Raw genomic sequence first — 25,854 nt, forward strand, 5'->3', positions numbered from 1 at the left:
ATTCGGGTCAATGGGCCAATTTTGGGCCTTAAGGTGCAAGCTAAGTGGGTTAGCCAATCCACTGCCCAACATTTATTGTCACACCCCAATCTTGGAGTGGGACTAATACGGTGATTATGTGCTCTTGAGTACGTGGTATAAGATTTAAATACTCGCAATAAAACCAAAGTAGTAAAATAATATTAAAGAGTTTTAACTAAAGTATTAATATACCACACTTCACCAAAACAACTTATCGATGTCAATAAAAATTTGATAACCACCCTACATGTATCTAACTTATCTAAGCACTTATTCTAAAGGAAAATGATAGAGGTACAACTTAAACTCAACTTTGGCCCAACTTTTCTCTTTAAGTTTTTTTTTTTAAAAAAAAAAAAAAAAAAAAAAACTGCCTATGGAGGAGGGAGAGAGCCTTAAACTAGAGAGAGATAAATTTAATCTAGAAATTGAGCCAAAGTTGGGTTTAAGTTGTGACCGTATCACACCTCTATTTTAAAACTCTCTCCAATCCTTCTTACTTATTGATTACCTCGGTCTTATATATTTTGCTCATCACCACCTGAAAAAGTGTGGGAAGATAAAAGGATGAGGTTGGAGAAACTCAATAAGTGAATACACAAAAATAAATATAGTAATATTTCAATATTTTATAAAAATACTTTCTTTTTCTGATCAAGATTTCTCTCATGTATACTCCTTTGTGTTGATGTTTTCCCTGCAAGGTTATCGAACTTTAATGTTATGAGTTCATGTTCATGTATTATCGTGAGATGTATCTATGGTACATGTTATTGTGATGACTTGATTTTTTTATTTTAAATGGTTATGAAATGGGTCGTCACATATAGGGTTTTTAGCAAAGCTCCCATGTTTTTCAAGTTTTGAAGGTATTATTTTCACTTGCAGTTTTGATGCCTATAATGCCCCAGATTTTAAAATTTTAATTAAAGAGATTTTTTTGATGATAAATGTTATTTTAATATTAATATTAAGTTAATGATATTTATTCTTGAGGAATTTATGAGATCATATGAATATTGATTTGAGATTATTATATCATAAGCTTTGATTTTATATAAGAGATTATATCTAGATTATCTTATTGGGTGATTTAAGAGAAGGACGATTCAAGGAAGCAGATGGATTCGGCTCCTCTCCAGTCCAAATGGACTGGAGAGGAGCTATTTCAAGGTCAGGATCTCTTTAAAGAGATCCAATGACCAATATGGCGCCACGTGTCCCACTTAAAAAAAATTAATACAATATTACTTAACCTTTTTTTTAAAATAAAATAATATATATATATATATATATATATATATATATATATATATATATATTCAGTTTGATTTGGCCCTTGGGGATGGCAGGACCACCCCCCAAGGGCCACCGTTTTCCCTTAGGGGTGGTTCGGCCACCCCACGAAGCCACCCCCAAGGGCCAGTTGGGGGTGGCTGAAGCTTGTGCGGGTTGCTTTGGCAAAACTAACACCACTTTAAGTTTCATATGAAATAAGGATGGCACTACTAGCTACCAATTAGGAATCCTACAAAAAAAACAAAAAAAAAAATGTAGTGTATATAAAAGGGGTAGGTTGTTCTAGTTTTGGTCAATTTTCCAACCCCCAACCTTTACATGGGTCGCATGATCCCCCCTAGAAATCCAAAAAGAAAAATTCGTATTTAATCTCTTAAAAACAAAACACACTTAAAACCACTTTCACTGTCATATTAGAATTTTTTTTAAAAAAAAAAAAAAAAATCATACACATTTTAAAAACATAACAGACGAGCCTCCCCAAGTGAAAATTCCTAGCTCTACTATCCAGATGACAATCATATATATATACCCATACATCCTACATGTAACGCTAATTGGCACAAACTGCATCTTAGGTGTAACACAAACAACATATCGTACAAGCTGACCTGACATGCTTATGGCCCTCCTTGAGACAAAATGTCGTAAGAGGGGCTGGACCAGAACCAGGAGCACACGACATGTCATAAAATGTACTTCTGGTACACATTTTGTCGATGGGAGGGAGGCTTGCGTACCAAAATGATACCTTAGCCTTCACCAAGCCTTCAGGATGCCGTCCAACTTGCATCGACTTCATTACAACTTCAAATTGTTCAAATATACATCCTATTATCCTAAGCTGAAAATGAGCCCATACATCAATTCCAAAGGAGACGGAAACATTGTCAGCACCATTGAGAATTTAAGCTTATCTTAAAATGATTTAGTAATTTAAAAACCAAATGGAACAAAAGTATAAAGAGCAGTCTGCCATTGCATAATTTCCATTACAACATCATCCAATGGGTAGAACAATATACTTGAACTAATGATTACCTCAGCCTCAAAATGAGAATGCTTGCAGATGTGAAGTAATTCATTGTAGCATGATTAGTTCAGTACTAGAATCCCAGTGTAAACTAAGTGATGGAAGACTTGCAAACTGGGCATGATGCTTTTCTGCTCAGCCATGGATCAATACACTGTCAACAAAGAAAGAACTAGTCAGATGTTTGATGGCTTAATTTGCAAGTCAATTGTATTTTGCGAAAGAGAGAATTCCTACATCTTTGTGAAATTTGTGTAAGCAAGGGAGATGCCGAATGGTTTCTCCAATAGTTGGGATTTCAAGGCAAATTGCACAAGCTTCTTCACTGGAGTCGGTCTGAGAAACACAGAAAACCGAGCAGCATGAGTTAGCAAAATAATTCTGCAGAGCTGACTCATCAGTGACCCACCGCAAACAAAAGTACTACCTGATCCATTCATTGACAGGGAGACCAAGACACACACACCCCTACACCTACCTGTACTGCAGACTGCGGCAGACAATTAATCTGATTGGCAGATGCACCGGCATGTTGGTGATTATTATCATCAAGGGCCAACAACATTTCATAATCATTTCTGCAAAAAAATGAAAAGAGACATGAAATATATTTATAAGAAACAGAATTTAATAAATAAATAAACCTCCAGGATTCATTAAACATTAATCAAAGAGAGTTAGCGGGAAATAGATTAATTAACAAAGAGAACAAAATCTTACTCATTGAAATCACGCTGAACTTGAAAGATGTGATTGACCATACTCATATCACTAAGGTCCCCGACTGCAGCCTCTAATGCTTCCAATATATCGAGTCTCTGCATGAGAAAGCAAGAGATCAGGTATTCATTTTAAAATAGCCCCCTACATACTGACAACATAATCAACATTCGCATTGACACTCTTGGTATGAGAGAGCAAAAAAGGTGTTCTCTTTATTTTCAGGTAATTACATAAGAAATCCCAGAGTTTGACGTTGACTTTGAATTAAGCCCTGAAAATTGTATTGACCAACTTATAGCTTCAAAAATATTACAGTCTAAATCCTAAATGAGTCAGAGTTCACTGAAAGTAGCAAAGACAGGCATGAGCCACTTAAAACCTTGTGAGTGCCAAAAAATCCTTCCACGTGAGCACTCCACACATGAAAAAAACACTAACAAATACAATTGGAGGGAGACAGTGCTTGTTTGTTTATCCAAATTCCTAAATGTGGTTCATGTAACTTTTAGCTAATGAAAGCTTATTGAGTATCAGATTGCAATGACTTTAAAACTACAGGATGGACGTTGATACAATTAGAAATTGAAATTAAGGCCAAACTTTAGGGGGTTTTCTATAATTAAACCTTTTTTCCTTGATAAAAAAGTCAAACTGCATCTTAACATTAAATTGTAATGCGTAAAACTTCTAATATAATTATTGCTTAAAAACAAAATCGGAAGTTCCAAAATGAAAAATAACAATGAAAGGCAAATATGACAAAATCAAGTTATCATCTCTCATCCACAACTTGGGTAGTAATGATTCCTCCATAACCATAGACATCCTCAAAATGATAGGAAAGCTGTGTATTTAATGCTGCCTTGACATATAGATCACCAGAAAGCCTCAATTCATAAGCTTTAAATGCAAATGGGCGTGATACATGTCTCTCCTACTCAGAAAAATACCTTGCCCTTGCCCTAGTATTAAAGAGTTACTGTATAACCGTAATAGAGGAATTAAACAAACTTGTACTTCAAATTTGCTCAAGTGGGCCACATATGAGGCTCCCTTTTATGATTCCTTTTTCTAACAAAACATGAAGAACTTCCTTCTACATTTTTCTCATATAGCGTAACGCATCAAAAATAGTATTTTCAAAATGCTATTAAAAAATTAATGCCCGTGGTATTCATGAGTTGAATTTTCAAACCATAAACACATTCAAATTTCCTAATAGCCATACCATTAGATATTTAAGATAGCAATATAATATGATCTATATACCATCACATATGTATATTACATCTAGATCATCTGAGCTATCAAAATAACTTTTCAATTTATGTTCCATCCTCATATCACAGCGTAAAGAAACAGTGGAAAAAAGAAACAGAAGGGATAGAAGGACTAAGGGGAGAGAGAGATACCATGTCCAAATCCATGTCCATAGGAAACCGGAGATTCCTTCTATTTGATGATACTGTAGGAGGATGTCTGGAAAAGTGATTCCTCAACTGTGTTATTCTACTAGAGGTAGGAACTCGAGCCTGGGTTCGCATCAACTGTGCTAGTCGACTAGAAGTGGGAGCTCGAGCCTGCGCTCCTCTTCTAATTGATGGATTTTGAGAAGGCCGTGACCGGGGTTGTCTATATGAATGTGATACCAATGAGCCTCTCTAACAAACATGCAAATGAAATGAGCTGTTAGTGAAACCTAGTAGAACAGTCAAGCAAAGAATAAAATGCACCAAGTATACATAAAACAAATGCTAAGTATGCAGGCAAATAGAAGTCCATTTGCCAGGGATAAACTTCATTTTGGAAATTACATGTTAACATTAATTCATACATATTCTAGTAAAAAAGACAACATATCAGTCACTAGGCTGATATGATCCTGCTTTTGAGTGAAACTTTTTTTTTTTTTATGACGAGGTAGTTGGTGCTGACGCAAAATAAACATAGCATTCAATACAGCTGGACCTTTTAGGCATCCTTAACGTATCCACGTACTGAAAAGCAATCATTCCTTATGTAGGCCTTTATAATATATTGCACAATCTTTACCATCTACCTCTTAACAAAGTTGGAATTAGTAGAGCCCAAAACTTTGTTCGGACCTGCTACACCATTCTCGTAATTACAGGTAAATACACACAACTAATACCATCATGAACCTGGATGGGATAAACATGTGACTTCACCAATGTAGGATTGTGTGAAAGTCTCAATGCGATGTTTACTCACATGGAGGCTAAAAAGAAAAGCAAGTTGTGCAATCTCATGCATAGTAAAAATATAAAAATCAATCAAGCTTGGCTTGTACTCAAAACAAAATTAAACAAACCAATCTCAAACATTTAAAAACTTGGCTTTGCTCAGCTAAATGGCAGCTCTCAATATTATTTATGGATTTTTTAATATAGCAAAAATGATCACCACTACATGTTGGAGTACTGTCCATCCTAGCTTCATCAAAATATAGAGGCCTCCTGTTTGTTGACAGGCCAAGTCATGAATATGCATAATTTTACAACCAATGATAAATGAAGAAACCAGTTCATAATTTTCAATATGAAATTTCTTGATAAATATCCGATAGCAGCAATACAGTGACTAACATGATACTTAATGCACATTTCAAGGTATCAGTAAATCACCAAAAAAAAAAAAAAAAAAAGAGGCTCACTCACAGGATGAGATTCAATGTGACTTCCACCAGAAGCAGCATGGAGAACGTCCTCCTGGGGCAGTGCCCATGCTAAATTTTCATCAGTCTGCAAAAAGATGGAAAAACATGAAACTCTTGCAAGAAAGAAGCATTACTTATCAAAAACACAAAAAAGAAAAAGAAGCATCTGATTGGGAACCTACCCCACCACCTCCAACCACAGGCTCTTCATGATATAGTTGTTCTTGGAGTTCCCGAGCCAACATTTCATCTGCTTCTACTTGTCTTGCCCTAGAATCTGAGTCATCAATATTTATGCAGTCTAAACCACGGGAGATGGTTTGTCTCATTTCAGGTGATAACTCATCAACTTCAATAACAGGATCCAAACCGCCCCAATTTTGACGAGTCTGAAGTCTGGATGATCTTGAATTCTCTCCAGAAGAACCAAGAAACACAATATCTGAGTCATCAGAAACTGATGTTGAGCATTCACCAGGATTTCTTGAAGTCAATTTGTGTTTCTTTTGCCTTCTAGTAAGTGTATTTGCTGCATGATGTGGTCCAGCTACCTGGTCAACCTCAGAGTCAATCCTGGAAGCTGTTTGAGCTGCATCGGATTCTTTTGCAAAATCAAATTGAACCCTGCGATTTATTCTGCTACCAGCATCTCTTTGCTCTGCTCTGTTTTTATGTTGCTGACTAATAAAGCTTCCAACACCATCAATTCTCCCAGAATGAGGCACAGCTACATCAGACAAGGGATGATCAGTGAACCTTGAGCGACTCCGTGTGCTTCTCCAACCACCTAATCCTTCTGAGCAACCAAATGTATTTCTGATGGCATAACTACTTCCATCAGCATCTTCATTATTAATGACAGGCCTGCTCCAAAATCATAGCAGACTCAAAGGTCTCAAAATACGAACTTGAAACAGTTACATATCTAAGTTGATCCAACAAATGTTGGCAACAACAATAACGAAACACTGTCAAAACTTTTAACGGTGCCATATCTTCTAAACAGGGCTGAATTTTTAACAGTGTCAATCTCTTCAAAATCTTGTTCTATCATGTGATATTTAAAACTTCCAGATTTAAAAGGTCATGGTTTATACCAGATCTTCAACAAATGGTAGACCAAAGAAATTGAAAATCAGTAATTGCCCAACCATTGGCAAAATAAGAACGAAAGATATATCCAAAAAAGAACAAGCCAATTTCAACAAAGGCTTAGGAGGTAAACCCCTACATGTCCAACGCAAGTACACACTACTGATCATTAAAGTTCAGAGAGTGCTCATCATTCAAAATCACCTTTTAAAATATTTTAAAAAGTGCATAACTAATACAGGAGTTGTGATTGCTGACAGTAAATTCGTGAAGTCAAGAGGAGGAAGTATATGATGATTGGATATGCAAGTTAAACAAACGATCATTGAATAGTGAACAGCAATTGTCATGCTGATAAGCATGATCAAAACTATAATCTAAATTACCAGCATTGCAACAAACTACTAGCCATCATGTCAGAAAGAAAGCAAAAAAAAGTAAAATAAAACGGTAATCAATTTTACATTTATGCAAAAAATATATCAAGAAACTGATATTGGATCCAAGGCAATAAGTACTATGGCACAAGCAGAACAAAACTCCACAATGATGACACATTCAAAATAGATCTGAAAATATGATCTTTGGTAACAAAAATTACAGCAGAACTTGTGAACAAGAAAACAAGCGGCAAAGGATTATCAGAGACAGAAAGTATGAAAGCAGCAAAGAAACATACAAGTGTTATTGGAAAAAGGAAAATTGGTTCTGGCATAATATAATCTAATTTGAAACAGCAAAGAACAGAAAAGTCAGAGCCTGGAAGTTGGAAGTTAACTAAGATATATCAGAAAGACCTGATAACCTAAGCCTTATAAAATTGACGATGGTAAACAAAAATCATAAGAAGCAGACACCAAGTCATGGAGCACAGTTTATAGGAAGATCAGATAATCATCATTTAAGGAGCCAACCAAGGCAGACTGCAGTCATTTAAATCGGTCTCATCAAACACATTGTCCCCGAGATTCACAAGTGAAGCAGGATTAAGAGGAGTTACAGTGCTTACATGAAGGCAAAAGACTAATTTTAGAGGTGCAGGAGATGCTGAGGTGGATTGGCAGCCTTCTTGCAGGCGGAAGGTTAATGTGAAGTCTTTATTTTGTAATGAGGGGTGATTTGGAGTTCGAGTTCCTTGAAAGAATACTGGGCATGAAGGCATATGAGTAATTTCAGAGGAGCAGGAGATACAGAGATGGAATGGCGGCCTTCTAGCAGCCAGAACTTTAGTGCGAAGTCTTTATTTTGTTATGAGGGGTGATTCGTAGGTAGAGTCCTTGAAAGAATATTTTCCCATTCATGTCATCCATATAAGTTACTAATTATTTCCCCCTTTTTTGGTGGCACTAACTACATTGGGAAGTATTCTTCAAACAAGAGAGTACGTCTCACTGTTGGTGCTGGGTGTGTAAGTCTAGTGGAGAGACAGCGGACCATCTTTTTATAGTGTTCTTTACCTTGGGCAATCAGGCCAGTTGTATTCTCACGACTAGGTAAGGTAGTTGAGAAGTCTTCTAGAAATTAGGAAGACGAAGTGGTAAGTACGAGAATAGAAAGCTATCTCACCATGCCTCGAATGGATCCTTGTCAGCATGATGGTAATAATCATATACATCACTTGTATGACTTGTTTTCTTGAGATTGTTATCTGTTCTTATTCTATCATTTTTTTAGAGTGTTTTAATAATAATAAGTCCTTCTCAGTTTTTGGAGAAGTGGGAGAGGAAATTTTCACCTTCTTTAGGCTTATGTTGTTAACCAAGAGAAAGAGAGTAAGAGGACCCAATTCAGGTTCAAGGGGGAATAGACATCGCTTAGGAAGATGAAATTAGTCACACTGGTCAAATAGTAAGGCATGTAGCAAAAGCATATTTACACCTCTCCACTGACCATTTATTACTGCACTAATAGGAAGCCAACATACTGAAATAAAAGGGACAGAGCTGACGGTAAATTATGTCCTATCAGTTCTTTAACTTTATGTCCTTCTTTTAATACGAAAATTATTAATTAGCACATGGAAAGATAGTCAGTAAGAAAAGAAAAGACGATACGGAAACATTAGAGCCACAGTTGCCAGTATCAACTGAGAGAACAGGTTCTCAGCATCAAAAATTAGCAAGAAGCAACAGGCATTAGGATCTAGCAGCGTAGACTAACAAAAGAAGAAAAGGATTAAGAGTGAATCTGTAAAGTTCACAGCAAAATACACTTCAATAAATATAAATAATTTCCAGTTTCCAAGAAAAATACATAGGCTTATGAGATAAACACCGATTCTCCTGCCGAAAAAATCAGAAAGATTAGAAAAAAGAAATTTATATCAACAGAAGTATAGCTTGAGATTTCAGGATACGTATAGAATTCCTAGGAAGTATTACGTGTCATCTAAAGCTTATGAGATTATGGATGTGATGCTAAAAAAAAACAATTATTTCTAAATCAACAAGAATAGATACTTAAAAACGAGCATTTTAAACTGTAAACAAATTACCTGCCAGTTGTATGAATAATTTTATCACCTTGCTCCTTTGATGTAGAAGGATGAATTACAACACCTTTTCCTTTCACTCTATCACCATTATAGTCTTCAGAAACTATGTCATTAATATTTATCAGACAAGGAGTACTTTTGGAAACCACAGCCCCCAAAGGATTCTGTTTGGCAATGGAACTAGTACTCTGCCCCTCAGCTAATTGTTTTGCCCTTGTTGCTATATTATGTGGGGAGATACACCCATTGCGAACCAACCTTTTTTGCCCACTGACTCTTGGCAGGGTAAGAGACTGAACAGGCTTGGACATTTGTTTTTCAGTCTTATGCTGAGAATCATTAGACATATTAGCCCCTTTGCCAAGAGCCACAGCCAATTCAGGACCTTTAGATACATTGTCCTCTAATTTTTCCTTTCCCTTATAGGCATTGCTGGATGCCTTTGAAGAAGAACCATCAACGGTCAGTATTTGTTCTTTTCTTTTATCTTCAATCAAAAAACCTTTAAATGCATCATGTGGAAATATGGTTTTGGGCTTTTGCCTGTGACCATTCTGTTCAGTTAAATCTGAAAAAGCAGTGCCTTCTTCACAACCAGATGATATAGTGGGAAATTTAGGGCATATTCCTTTCCCTTTATCCATGTTTTCTGTTCCAATAGAATGCCTGATCTTATGAATGGAGCTTTTGTCTTTTACTGGTCTTCTAAATAAGTGAGCATTCCGGGAAGCATCGTTGTTCTCTGAAGGGGAAAGTACAAGGGAGTTGCCACAACCCTTAGGTTCATCATTGCTGAGATTCTTGCGAGAACGAATAATCAATCTTCTGTTCTGGCCATTATCATTGACCAGCCTACCCCGGCCCCTCAGCCCATTCATACATTTGCCATCCACAATATCAGGATTCCTCAAAGAAGCAGTTAATGACGAATTGCATTCTCTTCCAACACATTCCTTACCAATACTATGACGGGCAGCTAACCTATCAGGCGTGTCAGGAACATCGACTACCTCATCGATGTTCATTTCCTCCATATTCTGCGTGAATAAAAAAAAAATTCAAGAAATCAAATCCAGTTAATAAATTCAGCAGCCGCTACATCTAACAAGCAAATTCTATACATAACATAGATTTCGTAAAAGAACTATAAACAACAAACCAAAAAAAAAAAAATGTTTCACTTAGCAACACTCAAATGTAGAATCATATATATATATATATATATATATATATATATATATATATATATATATATAACACTCAGGGAGTCAGTTGTAGAATCTTAAATATCAATTACTTGTATAAGAAAAATATAAGTCCCAATTACGGTATAATTGGCCACTGTATCTAGCGGAAGCAACATGCTGCATATAAGTGTTGCAAATGACCTGCACCAACGAATTTCAACCGTTGCCATTCAAAGAAACCAACACAAGCACATAGACGTTTGTGAGCATACTGATATCAAAGGTATGTTAGCATCCTGACATTGATATGTAGAAAGAGCAGGGCTCAGACGAAAGGGACTTAATAACTTCAGAAGTACAGAACATCCAAACTTAACTAAAAAAATTTATAATTAAATATTCAGATGAATTGGTTCAAAAGAAATTTAAATTTGAGAGGTATTTTCTGTGTTGTATACATGCATACAAACATATAAAGGAAACAAAGAAGAGGGAACTTTTTTGCATAGAAGATAGTAATCTTGCAAAACCTCTACTTGAATCTTTAGAGTGAAAATAGCCTCACAACAGCTACGCAAAAATTGAGAAGCATTACACCACCCACTCAAATAGGTTTAAATTCAATGATTTGTTCTTTTCTTTTATCACTTTGTTTATTATCATTAAAAGTATAAGTACTATTCTACTTTTCAAGAAAATGTAGCAGCAATATGATATGGATCATGTTTGAAAACGCTATAAGAACAAGAAGTGAAAATCAACAGCTTTTTAATAGATTGACTCAACAGGTTTTCAAAGAATGTAAAGAGTAAGCTTCAAATAAAATACGAACTTCATAACAGGGATCTGATTGAAAACAATATTAAAGAAATAAGAACTATATAAAAGAGGTATAAGGGAAACATGAAATGCAAGGATAAATTGCGGAGGAGTGCTAGGCTTACAAACAAATTTTATAGAAAAACTTTTACAAACTGATTAGGTTTCAAAATTTGAATTTATCTTATATTCAATCATGTTGTGCCACATTAGTTTGTAAAAGTTTTTCTGTAAAATTTGTTTGTAAGCCTAGCATTCCTCTAAATTGCGTGTAAAGCGTAAAAAGCGTACAAATCCCTGGGAAAGAAAGATTGTAACAGTGATATTACTGCTAGAAAAAATAAAAAAGTGAACGCATAAAAGGCTAAGTCAAGATAGAGCCATTAACTGTAAACATCTTCATAAAATAAAACAAAAATACTCACAAAATAAAATAAGCATGAAAATAATAATAGTGGCTGGTTTAAAAGACTGCTACATGAACCTATCTATTCCAAAATGGGCTTAAAATTAGGCAAGCTTGATTGCCTTTGGACATTTTCACCAATCATCAAACACAGCAAATTTGGAATAAGCTTTAACAAAAACATATTCACTTCAAGCGTTTTTTTTTTTTTTTTTCATTAAAAAAAAAAAAAAGAAGAAGCCTTTTTAAAAAAATGCAACCCATCATAGAATGCTCAGTTACTACATCAAATTAAACTCACAGAATATGTTTACTACATCGAATGATTGGCAGACAACCAAAAAAAAAATTAGAATTTCTAACCAAAACTAATGAGAAACCAAAGTAGGTTCAATCTCCATCAAATAATAACTATAACTAATCCCATAACGATTCTGATTGAAATTCAAATAAAAATGGATTAATTCACTATAAATTGATCCCAAATTCTGGAGTAAATTACAAATAGAGCAACAAGACAACATACTCAATTCAAAACGAAAAAGGAAAAAATATTTATATTTATAAGTTTGGAAACTAAGAGATTTAAAACCCAATGAATTCAAAAATAAAAAAAAATCAAAATGAATACCTGATCTTGTCGGAGGTTCAAATCCAGAAGAGAAAGACGCACCGAAGTTGAATTCAGGTATGAGCTTTTGTATCCTACTATCGCTCCGTTCCTTGAGCCCATGGTTTTGTCTCGATCCAGGTTATCAATGGGTCGGGTCTAGTTGGGTTAGGTTAGCTTGAGCTTGAGCATTATTTCTTTTCTAATTGAAATGGAAGAGAAAAAGCTGAGGCCCAAACCTTACCCTCTCGGCCTCTGCAATATTAGCCCAAACCTAACCAACCCAGCCTGTTTATTTTCTCCGACCCAGAGAATAACAACCAAAAATAAATAAAAATAAAAAGAGAGGATTAACATGTGATTTTAACATCTATTTAAGGATATATCTCAGCTAATAGGGTTAACATGTAATTCTCACATGTATTTCTTAAAAAAGTATTTGTGAAAATCATTTGTTCTAAGGACATATGTTAATTTAATTAATTGGGTTGAAAGACTTTCTTTCAACACAGTTTGAAAGAAAACTCATGCATTGTAAGAATTAAATGCATTTTGAACAGACGTCAGTTTAATAGATTGGGTGGTTTGATGAATTTCACATAGTTTGAAGAAAAACTTTGTCTAACCTAATTTGTGTTGAATGATTTAAGATAATTTAGTGTAAGAAAATATACAAAAGCCTTATAGGTGGTTGCACCCATTTGCAATGAGCTCCCTACAGTCTAAAAAGGGCTCTGTGGTATGCACAAATAATTCTCCACCCAAAATTTTGTTTGTGATTTTAACAGAAACCGTCAATATGCCAATCACAACCAATAGTAATATAATACATGTCCTGTTTGACAGAAAATAAAAGAAAGACATATAAAATATAAATATAGATACATAAAAAAATGACCAAATGTTATGGAAATGGTCTAACCATCTCTAGATTGGCTAAAATGGGTGGTTGAACCACTCATAAAGTCATGGGAGTGGTTCAGCCACCTCGGTTGGCTGAATTTGGGGGTGGCTGAATCTAAGGATGATTTAGCCACCCCTTTTGGCCAATCTAGGGTGGTCTAACCACCCTTATAAAGTTTGGCAATTCTCTTTTTCTTTTTTTCTTTTTTTTTTTCCTTTTTTTATCAAATGAGTCACATTACCTGCATTACTGATTCAACCACCCTCATTTGATAAATGGGGTTTAGTTTCCCCCAAGAGTTTTGGGAGTGGTTCAACCACCCCTAAAAGCTTTGAGAGTGGTTCAGCCACCCCCAATGGCCAAAATAGGGGTGGCCATAAATCTTCTTTTATTTATTTATTTTATTTTTATTTTAGGGTTTAGTTTTTTTAATTTTAATTATTTTTTTATGACACGTGGCATTTTTATGTGATGATACGTGTAACGGAACCTAACAGAGGTATTAAGTTGGTCTTTTATCGTAAGTCATGTACCATTTATGATAGAATTTGAACCCCAAGTAAGAAAAAATAAAAATGTACAAACCCAAATATTAATAAAGTATTTAACTTTTTTTTTTTTCAGACAAAAGTACTATAATAAATTCAAAAAAATAATAATAATTTTTTTTTCTTTAAGAAAAATTAACGATTTTTATTTTTAATTTTCACACCCTAAATTTTTACTTGTATTTTATTATGGGTATTTTCTTTATTAGGGGGGCATTGTCAACTTTTTGTAGTTTGGGGGTGGACATCAATTGAAAGTTTGAGATAGACACTGCTAATTGGATAATAGTTTGAAGGGGGTATGTAGACTTTTTTTTTCTTCTTTTTTTTCTTTTTTATGTAAATAAAAAAATTAAATTAAATTATAAAAAATAAAATAAAAATAAAAAGAGGAGGAAAGAAGATTTATAATGGTTGATTGGCAAGATAATCTAACTGGGAAGACAAGGAATGGTAATGCTTCTAAACATGAAGTTGAAGTTAGCTCATGCGCGTCGCTATCAGCACTTCAATGAATTTATCGGACTTCCCACCATGGAATGAGACTCGAATAAGAGGATCCTATATTCCAGCATATAGAAAAGGTTTTAATTGATAATTGATTCGATGACCACCAAGGTTCTTTCATTATAACCTTCTCAAGGCCAAGGGATAATAATTCTTTTATACCCCATTAGAACTACTTTGGCTTCTTCTAGGGTCCTCTAGGGAGTTTTTATGTCTCTCCACGGAGGATATTCCCTTGGGAGTCCTTACAAATACTTTAGCTTTTAAAAAAAAAAAAAAAAATGTCCTTTGTATGAGTCCAAGTACTTTAAATTTGTTTTGAACCGCATAAATGCGAAGGATCCTCCACAAATAAGCACCATCTTAAATGGTTAATATCCCACTTGACGTATGAGTAGTGCCAACTTGCACCTCTTTTTCACTTTTCCGGCTAGGGCCAGCTTGCGCAATTGGAAAAGTGCACTACCAATTTTTTTGTTTCCATAAAATGAAGAATCCGATCAACTTTGAAGCAATTCAATAGAAAATTCACCCTTTGGGTCCGGGGAGGTATAAAAGGAAAAAGAGCAAAAAGACAGAAACCAGAAAGCTCCTCAACTTATCCCCAAAAAAGGGAGAGCATAACCTTACTTCTCTAGATACCCTAAAATAGCCGTAATAAGGCATCCCATTGGATGTACTGGTTATGCCATCAAGAACAAATATGTCCTCTCCACTACTCATCAGTCACACATCCCCTTGAAGCCGATTGCACATTCTTGATGTACTGGAAACAAAAAAGATGGAATTTCTTTACTAGATTCATCAAAGTAATAGATGCAAAACATGGAGGTCAAGGCAGACACCCACATACCTTGAAAAGAACTCCTCTGTTAGCCTTATATGCAGGCGGAGTCCATTTCTTTCTTCGCAGCTCCATCTCCTCATCTGTTATTTGAACATCTATTCTCCTCTTCTCAACATCGACGGTGATGACGTCTCCATTTTCAATCAAACCAATTGGACCCCCTTCCTGAAAAGAAATTCACAACACATTATGTTGGTCATACAATTTCTGTTTGTGAAGAAAAATTTTGTGGGGTTTTTTTTTTCCCTTAAAAAGATGGAAACAAAAAGGTAGTACACCTGTGCTTCAGGGCATATGTGGCCAACAACAAACCCATGCGAGCCTCCAGAGAACCTACCATCAGTCAGCAAAGCAACTTCCTGCAGCATTCAAAAGCAATATCCAAACAAAACATCATTCTTAGAAACTAAAATTTGCTGTTAACTGGGTTCATGCATTTGGCTTGGAAAGAACATATTGGCAGATGAAAAAGATAAAGTAAAAGTCACATCTTAAAGTAATAAATTTATAAGTTTTGAAGAGGATTCATGACCTTAAAGTAACACTAGAATTTGAACACAATGAAGAAGCATTTATCAAGTTGCCTCACAATCCGGAAAACTACAGGATAATGATTTGACTCAACTAATTACTAGAACAGACCTCTGATCATAAACCAAAACAGGGATCTAATAAAAGCATACCTTCCCAAGACCTGCTCCCATTATTGCACTTGTTGGTGTTAACATTTCGGGCATGCCCGGGCCCCCCTTAGGCCCTTCTCCTCTAATAATGATTACCTTTCCCTGGAACATGACAGACATAAACAATAAATCAGATATCCCACACAGCATCTGAGTCCCATGGTAACATCTTGCACTGCACCTATGCAAAAACAGAATATACCACTATCAAGTCCATGAGAATGCTGCTTACAATTGGATGTAATGGAGAGTTGCCAATAAGTAAACTTTAGGATAAATTAATAGTATCAAGGGAAAAAGCATCGCACAGTAGGGCTGAGCGTCGGTCGGTAATGTCGGTTTCGGTAGAAAATTTTTATTTTCGCCTTTCGAACCGACAATGTCGGTAAAGTCGGTTATTTCACCGACTTATTCCGTCAAATTTTATTTTATTTCGCATTTCGAACCAAATGCGGTCGGTAAAGTCGGTGTCGGTCGGAAGTCGGTAAAGTCGGTGTCGGTTAAGTCGGTATGTGGAAAAGTGGCAAATTTGTCGGTAAAGTCGGTCGAAAGTCGGTCGGTAAAGTCGGTTCGGTTAAAAAACCTCTTTCGCCTACCGAACCGAAAAATTCGGAATAAAAAAAATCATGCCGCCTATTGTCCGCCATTTAGTCGGTAACGGTCGGTGTCGGTCGAAATCGGTCGAAAGTCGGTTAATCGGTAATTTGCTCAGCCCTATCGCACAGTGCAATTTAAATCATTATCAAAATGTGCAAAATACAGATGAGCAATACCTAGGGTTAAATAAATGCAGAGAATTTGAAATTTGTTAATGCAAGAAGCAAAAATTTAAATGTGGAAGTTCCTTAAATAAGACCACCGAAACTACAGATTTTATGAGTTTTGGCAGAAAATTGATATTGTTCTGGTCTGCATGAAATGTACAAGCAGCAATTAAGACACATGACTTTTAGAGAAGAAGCCTGAAAGGTAAAATTGTCAGCCCCCAAAACAGAGTTGGAAAAGTTCCTTCTATTACAAAATCCATCTTCTTTAATTGGGAGAATAAAATAACACGAGATAAAATGAGTATATGTATTATGTACATTTAGAAAGAAGACCATATAGGAGACACAATATTTTAAGTTTCAGGCCTCCTTGTAGAAAAATGAATTATAAAACTCAATTATCAAAAATGATTAAATGAAGCATAATTAGTCCTTTGGGTCTAAAATCAGATAATTTGAGAATATATTGAACAGTTATCACTTTAATAGATTTCCTTATGCAAAAAATGGGCCAAAATTTACGCAACCAAAATAACTCTGAAATGCAAGAGCTTCTTTTTTGGGCAACAGTCCTTTCTGCTTCTCATGAACTACATATACACGAACAAGAAAGCATAGGCATAGCAAAGACCCAGTCATTCATCCAAAACTCAGTATTTACTCAAGCAACTTTGGGTTCTTAACTGAATAACTGCTTACCAGTTAGTGACATGACACCAAAAACTGCTGCAGCTAAAGAACCGATTACACAACAGTGCCAAATAGAACACATACCTTAAAACTCAGAGGATCCTCTGAGATGGCTGCAAGCATAGATTCCTCTCCTTCAAAAACAAGTGCATGACCTGGAAAACATTTTTGTAATAAATATTTTAGGAGTAGAGTGGACTGAACTACAAAATAGAACATATAGCTTCAAGAATAATGGTGCAAAAGAACATAAAATAGCACCAGAGAAATATAGCCCCTCTTTTCCGGTGATCTTTGCTACAGAACCATTTGGTGCAAGATTTCCATATAATATTTGGATGTGGCCTGTTTCCTTTATGGGCTTTTCCAAAGGTCTTATTATGTCCTGAATGAGAAAAGGCAACAAAGAATTGCATTGTTTGTCTTCAAATACATATCGTTAATCAAAAGTAAAAACAAAAGAAACATTGGAATCAGTAAATCTCAAAATTAGAAATATAAAAGCCATCAAACCTGTCCTTTGGCTAAGGGAGGGAAAATTGCTGCATTTTCAGCCAGTGTCTTCCCAGTAACTAGAGAGGAAATACTTTTAGGTTAATAATAAGGAAACTATAACAAAGTACATTTTCTGATGAATGCAACAATACAATCTGTGTACCAGTCATACAATCCCCATCTAAAAAGCCATGCTCCAAAAGGTAGCGAATGACTGCAGGTGTTCCTCCAATCTATCAAAACAATCATTCATTGGCTCATTATGAAAAAATGGGAATAAGAATAAATAAATAAAGTAAACCATATAAAAAAATGTTAATCTCCAGCAAAGGTTTTTCCTAGTAGTAGTGAATTTAAAGCACAAGATGATATTTATTAAAAAAAAATCAGACCTTGTGCACATCCTCCATGACATACTTGCCACTAGGCTTAAGATCTGCAAGAAATGGAACCTCATCGCTGACCTTCTGAAAATCATCCAGAGTTAAATCCAGACCAACAGACCTGACAAGAATATTGGCATGAGCTACTTCCACATAATGCTATAAATGGTAAGCTTGGAAAATCTGGTACCAAAGAATCTCCTCACCTTGCAATAGCAATCAAATGTAACACGGCATTTGTCGAGCCGCCTAGTGCCATGACGATAACCATTGCATTACGTAGGGATTTATGAGTGATAATATCCCGTGGTTTCAAGTCCATTTTTAGTAATTCCAAAAGATATTTTCCTGCTAAACGGCATTCATCCAACTTCAATGGATCTTCAGCAGGTGTCGAAGAGCTTTCAGGGGAAAACAACAAATAAGAGGATAAGAACAACATTGCTAGCTGCTGCCAATCAAGTGATCAGGGGGAGGAAAATTTCTACCTGTACGGAAGAGACATTCCCATAGCTTCAATAGCAGAAGCCATTGTATTGGCCGTATACATCCCACCACAAGCCCCTGCCCCAGGACATGAATTTCGGACTACAATCTTTCTCTGTTCATCACTAATGGATCCACTTACAAATTCTCCATAACACTACATTAAAAAGACAAAAGAAGGAGTTGGCAATATTAGGACAAGAAAAAAATGAGTTACAGCTTTTACATGTAAGAGTTTATTCTTGTCGTTAAGAAGCAATAACTATACATATTCGCAAAATCAAATAGAAAATATGGATATAGACATTTGACAAATTAACTAAATACAACATCAATATTTGATCAACATATGCAAATAATGCAAAAGCCTACTTAAGCAAGATCCATAGTTATTAAGTAGCAGCTTTTCAAATAGGCCGAACATTTGGTAATGTAGCAGAATAAGACATACAATATAGATGCGCCTTTTTAAGCACAGCTACATGTGAATCACACATATACACCCAATCAGCCATAGCTACTTGAGTTATGGTCCCTCCCTTACCAAGCCAATAACAATTGTTGATTTGTATTTCCCCCAAGATTATTATACCTACTATAAGTCATGACAAAAACATGATTCCAACATAAATTCACATTACCAATATCAAGCATTTACACCCCATAGCATAACATATGGTGTGTAAATGCGACAGCAAGCAGTTTCCGAAAGACTTATTATATGTACGTTTTATTTATTTGGGTTAAATACAAATTTGGTCCCTAGGGTTTACCACTTTATCAAAAAGCTCCTTAGGTTTTCAAAAGTGTCAAATTTTATCCACATGTTCTTCACCTCCATCAAAATGGTCCTTCCATCAATCTTCCACCTAAAAAATCAACGGAATTTTTGCCATGTGTGCAAAAAACCATATAAGACTTGTAAATCATTGCCACGTGTACCACATCAATATCTTCTTTAACATAAACAATTTTATTTAAAAAGAAAAAAAAAAGGCTGTGGCGGAAAATCCGTCACTGGTGGTGGTCGGGTTCCCCGGCGACCCACCCCCACCTTCGCGGAGGTGGTTCACAGGGGACCCCCACCCATAGAGGTGGTCGTACGGGTGTGAGAGTCCCTCACGACTCGCCTTCTCCTGTGTTGGGTGGATTGCAATAGACCCCCCCCCCCCCCCCTTCCCCCCCAAAAAAAAACCTCATTTCACCCCAAGGAGGTGGTCGGAAGGGACCCCCACACCATGCAGCACAAGAGATATCAGGTCGTGGGGAACTCTCCAAACCCCACGACCACCTTTGCGGAGTGAGGGTCCCCCACAAACCACCTCCGCGAGGGTGGGGGTTGGTCACCGGGGAGCCCCACCACCACTGACAAGGAGGATTTTTCCCCACCGCCACCTCCTTCCACGCTTTCACTTTTTTTATAAAGGATATGCTGAAGTGGCAATAATGTACGCGTGGCAATGATTTACAAGCCTTACATGGCTTTTTGTACACGTGGGAAAATTTCGCTAGTTTATTTGACAACAGATTGATGGAAAGACCATTTTGATAAAGGTGAAAAGCATGTGGATCAAATTTGTCACTTTTGAAAACTTAAAAGAGCTTTTTGATAAGTGGTAAACCAAACCAGAAGGACCAAATTTCTATATAACCCTATTTATTTTTTTAAAAAAAAATTCGAGGCTAAGTTTCCATTGAGCTCATCATTCAAAATTTGTATCTAACCCTATTTTCCGCGTATATTTCTTCCTATTATATTAATCTGCCCCGAATACTAGCAATCCTAATGTATTAGCTTTAAATTTTAAACAAGTTCTTACAATACAATTCAGAACTAGTGTTAAGGGCTCGATGTCTTTTCTTATAAGTAATCCCTTTGTCTCAAAAAAAGATGGAGTAGGTTCCCTTTTTGGGCTACCCAAAAATATGTGGCGTTTCCAAGACCATTTAACTTCTCATATTACCATTACATTTAAATACACCTTTTTTTTTTTTCAATTTGGATCCCCTTTTTTGAATTAGAATTGACCTTTTGGCCTACCTAAGGACATTTTAGGAATATTCTTATGTTAATTTTGTTTCATTAAAATGTGTGCCATTTGTAGTCACTCCATCTATTCTGGGATCAGAGAGACCTTAAGTATATACGATTCCTGTATATGCAAAAGGGTTACCTAACAAATACTTGTAAAATTCAGCTGGTCCATAATCTAAAGAAGAACAAAACTGGATGTATCCAAAAGCAAGCATTGCAGATATCTATCAGGCTAAAGGAACAATTTCAAATTCTTTATTGGATCTGTTAGAGATGCTCAAGGCTTCACAAAAGACAGAAAAAGAACAGTAAAAACAACTAGAGTTAATATTAGACATTATTGTAACCATATATAACTTTAAGCCAGAAGTAATCAGCCTCAGGAAATTAGTGCACCTACCTGAAAGGCAGAAACTATATCATAAGTATGGCCTTCAAAATGACCAGGCTGCAAAAAAAACAATTAAGATTAGCAACTTCAAAAAAAATTCTTTCTAACCAGCTACAATTTGAACAAGTCCTGTTGAATTTTTTATTTTTTATTTTTGGTTATTTTATTAGTATAATACCCATCAAATTTCAAAGACATTTGATGCTTCTAGTTGATCCAACAGATGGATACTTCATTCTCTCTACATCATAGACACACATGCTTATTTAGTTATTACCAGCTTATCTAAGAGTCTCTTAAGTCCATAAGTACAAGAATTGAAAATTGATAGCAACTTTGGAAGAGCTTCACAAGTAAATTTTCTGTAAGATTTAAATTTCACTTAAAAAAAGGAAGTCTTCAAAGAGTATAGTTTGAACTAGATGGTGAACATCAAACAGTTGCAACCAGATTAGGAACCATAAATCTATTAGGAGGGTCCATAAAAGGTTGGGTAACCCCCCTGTTGGAACAGACCTTTTGTAGTCATCACCAGACTTCATCTGCACCCTAAGGTACTTAGTCTGCCAATCCTGGATGATTCAAAGTGCAGTAAAACTTGCCTTTTTTAATATATATATATATATATCAATTGGATCTCACTGATTGTTGTGATTTATTCATTAAACTACGTCAAAAGCTAAAGAAAACAAGCAATATTGGTATGTAACGAAGAAAACGTACATGGAAAATTCTTAATTTTTATATAGTATATGATTTACTGGATGCAAGTCTAATCACATAACTACATATGAGAAAGATCCTTTAATATTAACTGCACTGTTTTTGAACCATGTAGAGCCCATAGCTCCAAAAACAAAGGTGATATGAAAATTCCAAATAACCAAAATATAATCCAGCATTATCTAGGTGGTCACCTGGTTCAAAACGATATGAACATTTCTAAGCTTATTTAACTCCAAACTGTTCACCTACTAAATTCCAGAAATTAACCAAAATCGAGTCACATGCATTACTTAATGTCGCCTAAAGTAAATAGTCCGTATTTTGCCACAAATTGTCATCTTAAGCATGATAAATATTAAGTTAGGGTGTTCTAAGTAGTACTTTTTTTTATATAAGTGTAAGGCGGAACCCAATTACACAAGAAGTATAAAAGAGAAAGACCTAACTAGAAGGAATGTTCTGAGTAATACTTAACAAAGTGGATTGAGAAAGCACTGACACTGATTCTGGATTCCCTTTTTTCTTATCCAAGTACTTATTCAAGGAACATTACATGAGAAGAATACGGATGTTTTCTAGGTAAATTATTAAATATTATGGACGGGACAACTAATTCTTAAAAACAAATCTCATTAAGTAGTCAAAGTAAGATCCAAAACCTTGATGGTTCCACCATAAACCATAATACTTGGTCGATTAAGCCGGCCCATTGCCATAATTGTACCCGGCATCTGCAAAAATTATTAGGATAAGACTATTGATAATTGTACAATTGCACAAGAAAACAGCTAATCCACCACTTACCTAAGTCTAAAACTATCAATAATCCTCAAAAGCAACATAGAACAGTGTTTAAGCTATTATTGACTAACTATAGCAGCAGTAGTAGTAGTATTAGTAGTATAGTAGTTGTTCATGGACAATAGCTTAATAAGTATTGGTGCTCTCAGCATAAACCATAAACAGATATTTACCAATGGATAGATCACAAAGAAAGAATCCCTCCAAGATACAAAGATAAGCTCTGGGAATCACAAGTGAAACAAAAAAAAATTAAAAACAAAATACCAGGCTTTTTTTACTCAGATGATAAACAAATGTAGTTGTGCATACAAGAGGAAAGAGGGGGATCGTCAATTAAACAGCTAAATGTAAACGTTATGACAAACGCAACAACTCCTTATATCAGTTTTTAGCAGTCAACAATAGAAAGCTCCCACAATAGTCAAGCTGATGGATGGCTTCATTTAAGGAAACAAACATGCAGAGGCATTGAACAATAAGAAGTCCTTTTAGTAGTTTACTTTCCTCGGCTAGCCACCCAAAACGCAAGCATGGTAGGATACAAAATTTCTCAAAGTGCCTTCCATGCAATGGAAATTGACCAAATACAAGTTGAGATAAATTTATAAGTTGATATTAAACTATGAATCCCTAAATCATTCTAGCTTCAAATAATCAAAACATTACCAGATTGAGAGGTAAAGAAAAAATCACAGACTAGGGGCATATGGTTTCCACAAGGACCTAACTTTTTTCTACATGGTACATTAATATCAACTATAAAAAAACAAACATTATGCAGCTCAACATGTCAGCAAGCAAACAAAACATCGAAAAGCAAATAATTACAGGCTGAATCATCCTCCTTTTCTTTTTCCTTTTTTAATGGTTGTTGAATCATCCTCCCAGTGAAAAAGAAAATGAGAAAAGAAAACCAATGTCACAAACATATAGAAAAGGAAAGGTGAGAAATGAAACACACACACACACACACACATATGTATATATTTATATCATAACTAAAAAATCCAGAAGATAAAACCAACAAAACCAATCGTAATCATCAATACCCATCAAAGAAAATTCAAACACCGCAAAAATGCGTTAACCAGACACCATCCCAATAAAAGAGAGACGACTGACTCACATTCTTGTCACAGCCAGGAATAGATATATTTCCATCGTACCACTGGGCACTCATCACAGTCTCAATGCTATCAGCAATGAGGTCCCTTGACTGGAGGCTATAGCACATGCCTCTGGTGCCCATAGAAATGGCGTCACTGACCCCGATGGTGTTGAACCTGAAGCCCACCATGCCGGCCTCTCGGACCCCTTCCTTGACGGCCTCGGAGAGCCCGAGGAGGTGCATGTTGCAAGTGTTGCCCTCGTACCAGACGGAGGAAATGCCGATCTGGGGCTTCGACAGGTCGTCCTCGGAGAGCCCCACGCCGAGGAGGATCGCCTGGGACCCGCCCTGAGACTTGGGCTCGGTCACTTGGGAACTGTAATTGTTGAGCTTGTGGGTCTCGGTGCTGGTGGGGGCTGCGGGTGAGGACTCCACAGTGACAGCCGGGGAGGCGAGGGAGGCCCGGAGAGATAAGCTGGTGCGAGGTCTACCACTTGGGTGGTGGGTTCCATACCGGGTGGGGATTAGGGCGGAGCGTGGGGTTGGGGTTACGATCGTAGCTTGCATGGTGGCGCGTGGTCAGTGGTTTAGGTAGTGGACGGGGGCTTTTTTACGAAGAGACCTGGGGGGGTTTTAGTTTTGCTGAGGTTTTTGGCTCTTCCCGGAGAAAGTGGAAGGCAGGAAAGAGGCACTGAAATGACACGCGCTCTGCACGTGAGGGGCACTAGTGTAGACTGTAGTGTTTTGGGTTTGTTTCGACCGTTATATTTTTTTACTTTTTTTTTAAATTAGCGATTTTTTGGTACATACACGTTTTTTAACCCAAAATCAAATAAATTTATTGGTTTCAAAAACTACCACGAATGATACCCGCATGCAATTAATGTAGATGATACTTCCATATACACGGTTATTCGCGTCAACTCTTATTAGAACGTGACACATGACTCATATGTTTTATTAATATTATTTAAAAATTAAAATTTATTTATTTAAAAAAATAATAGAAAAAACAAAAAATCAATTATAAAGGAATGCTCAAGCATCCCGTGATCATTGAGAATTGTTAAACCACCACTCATTTTTGGCAAAAATTAATGATTAGATCACCTCCTCGTCTTTTTTTTTTCTTAGGCTATTTGGGAGTAGACAAATCACCTTATGGCCATAAGGGTTATTCGGCTACCTCAATTTAGTCATTTGGGACTTGAGAGTGGCTTAAACACCTCCAATGGCTTTGGGAGTGGTTTAGTTAGTGGTCGCTCTCTGGCCGGCCATGGAGGTGGCTCCTTTTTTTTTTTTTTTGGTTTTCTTTTCTAAGTTTTTTTATTTAAAAAATATATATATAATATTAATGAGTCCTATAAGAAACATGTCAATTGTTAATTAGTTTGATGTGGCAAATCGTTAAAATATTGGGCGGAAGTACTACATCTACATGCGTTTATTATATATATATATATAAGTACCATATGTAATAATTTTTTAAACCGAGGATCTGTTTAATGTTGGATTAAGCAACAGATACTTGAAATGGGTTTAACCCCTTTTTTAAATTTTATTTTCTTCTTCAATTTGCTATGTTACGAGCATTCTCATCCGCTCCTTAAATTTACTCTATATTTTAGCTAAAAATCATACTTTCTTATTTAGCTACCAACTTTTTCAAAGTATTTATATCTGCTTTCATTATTTAATTTAAATATTACTTTTAATGATTTATTTACTTTGTCTTTATTCTTTCTCCAATATTTATATATTTGAAAATTTGCATTTTTCAAACTGTAAATTTTTGAAAATCCCCCCCTCCCCCCCCCCCCCCCACCCCCTTTTTTTTTAACGATCATATTTTTAAAATTTATCTTTTTCTAATGGTCATATTTTTCAAAATTTGTACTACTCGTCATTATCAATTCATAAGTCATTCGTGTTGACGAATATATCGATTTTTTAAAAATATTTTTTAACTTTATATAATATATATGCTTGTAGTTAATATGTTGATGAATATATAAACAGTTCAAAATATGAAAAATTGTAGAAAATAATTAAATATATCAATATTAAACAAATAATTTAGTAATTTACTAACCATATTTATATTTTTTAAACGATAATT

The 25,854-nt window shown here is 35.7% G+C and overlaps 2 protein-coding genes across 4 annotated transcripts; both read right to left on the reverse strand.

The window, feature by feature from the left end:
- Positions 1 to 2,219: 2,219 nt before the first annotated feature.
- Positions 2,220 to 12,487, reverse strand: LOC132176941 (RING/U-box superfamily protein). 3 transcript variants are annotated; one of them, XM_059589104.2, is made up of 9 exons: positions 12,383 to 12,487; positions 9,340 to 10,376; positions 5,936 to 6,617; positions 5,755 to 5,838; positions 4,489 to 4,737; positions 3,074 to 3,171; positions 2,832 to 2,931; positions 2,591 to 2,689; positions 2,220 to 2,507 (listed from the first exon to the last, which is right to left on the reverse strand). In XM_059589104.2, exons 1-9 carry the CDS (start codon positions 12,482 to 12,484, stop codon positions 2,445 to 2,447), a joined length of 2,514 nt encoding a protein of 837 aa, XP_059445087.2. In that variant the 5' UTR covers positions 12,485 to 12,487; the 3' UTR covers positions 2,220 to 2,444. The 3 variants fall into 3 exon arrangements, with proteins under 3 accessions (XP_059445087.2, XP_059445086.2, XP_059445088.2); XM_059589103.2 differs by having other exon boundaries at positions 5,936 to 6,620; XM_059589105.2 differs by lacking the exon at positions 2,220 to 2,507 and having other exon boundaries at positions 2,605 to 2,689; positions 2,781 to 2,931; positions 5,936 to 6,620.
- A 2,291-nt stretch (positions 12,488 to 14,778) lies between these two features.
- Positions 14,779 to 24,408, reverse strand: LOC132178880 (dehydratase family). The gene is made up of 14 exons (XM_059591457.2): positions 23,754 to 24,408; positions 22,483 to 22,554; positions 21,107 to 21,154; positions 18,674 to 18,828; positions 18,392 to 18,586; positions 18,195 to 18,306; positions 17,966 to 18,035; positions 17,821 to 17,879; positions 17,569 to 17,692; positions 17,392 to 17,462; positions 15,851 to 15,952; positions 15,446 to 15,526; positions 15,174 to 15,332; positions 14,779 to 15,086 (listed from the first exon to the last, which is right to left on the reverse strand). The coding sequence occupies exons 1-14, from the start codon at positions 24,300 to 24,302 to the stop codon at positions 15,036 to 15,038; spliced, it is 1,848 nt and encodes a 615-aa protein (XP_059447440.2). The 5' UTR covers positions 24,303 to 24,408; the 3' UTR covers positions 14,779 to 15,035.
- Between the last annotated feature and the right edge of the window lie 1,446 nt (positions 24,409 to 25,854).

The sequence above is a fragment of the Corylus avellana genome, chromosome 4 (assembly GCF_965113065.1).
Source record: "Corylus avellana chromosome 4, dhCorAvel1.hap1.2, whole genome shotgun sequence".
Lineage (NCBI taxonomy): Eukaryota > Viridiplantae > Streptophyta > Magnoliopsida > Fagales > Betulaceae > Corylus > Corylus avellana.

What these genes read in the sequence shown, in the direction of transcription:
- LOC132176941 (XM_059589103.2), bottom strand. Translation starts at nt 12,484, where the DNA reads ATGGGCTCAAGGAACGGAGCGATAGTAGGATACAAAAGCTCATACCTG. An exon ending in GTCACATTGAATCTCATCCT is followed by an intron (nt 4,738 to 5,754) that starts GTGAGTGAGCCT and finishes CATGTTTGTTAG; the next exon opens with AGAGGCTCATTGGTATCACA. An exon ending in TGCCGCAGTCTGCAGTACAG is followed by an intron (nt 2,690 to 2,831) that starts GTAGGTGTAGGG and finishes TGTGTTTCTCAG; the next exon opens with ACCGACTCCAGTGAAGAAGC.
- LOC132178880 (XM_059591457.2), bottom strand. Translation starts at nt 24,302, where the DNA reads ATGCAAGCTACGATCGTAACCCCAACCCCACGCTCCGCCCTAATCCCC. An exon ending in GGAATGTCTCTTCCGTACAG is followed by an intron (nt 18,587 to 18,673) that starts GTAGAAATTTTC and finishes TTCCCCTGAAAG; the next exon opens with CTCTTCGACACCTGCTGAAG. An exon ending in AGGATCCTCTGAGTTTTAAG is followed by an intron (nt 15,953 to 17,391) that starts GTATGTGTTCTA and finishes GTCATGTTCCAG; the next exon opens with GGAAAGGTAATCATTATTAG.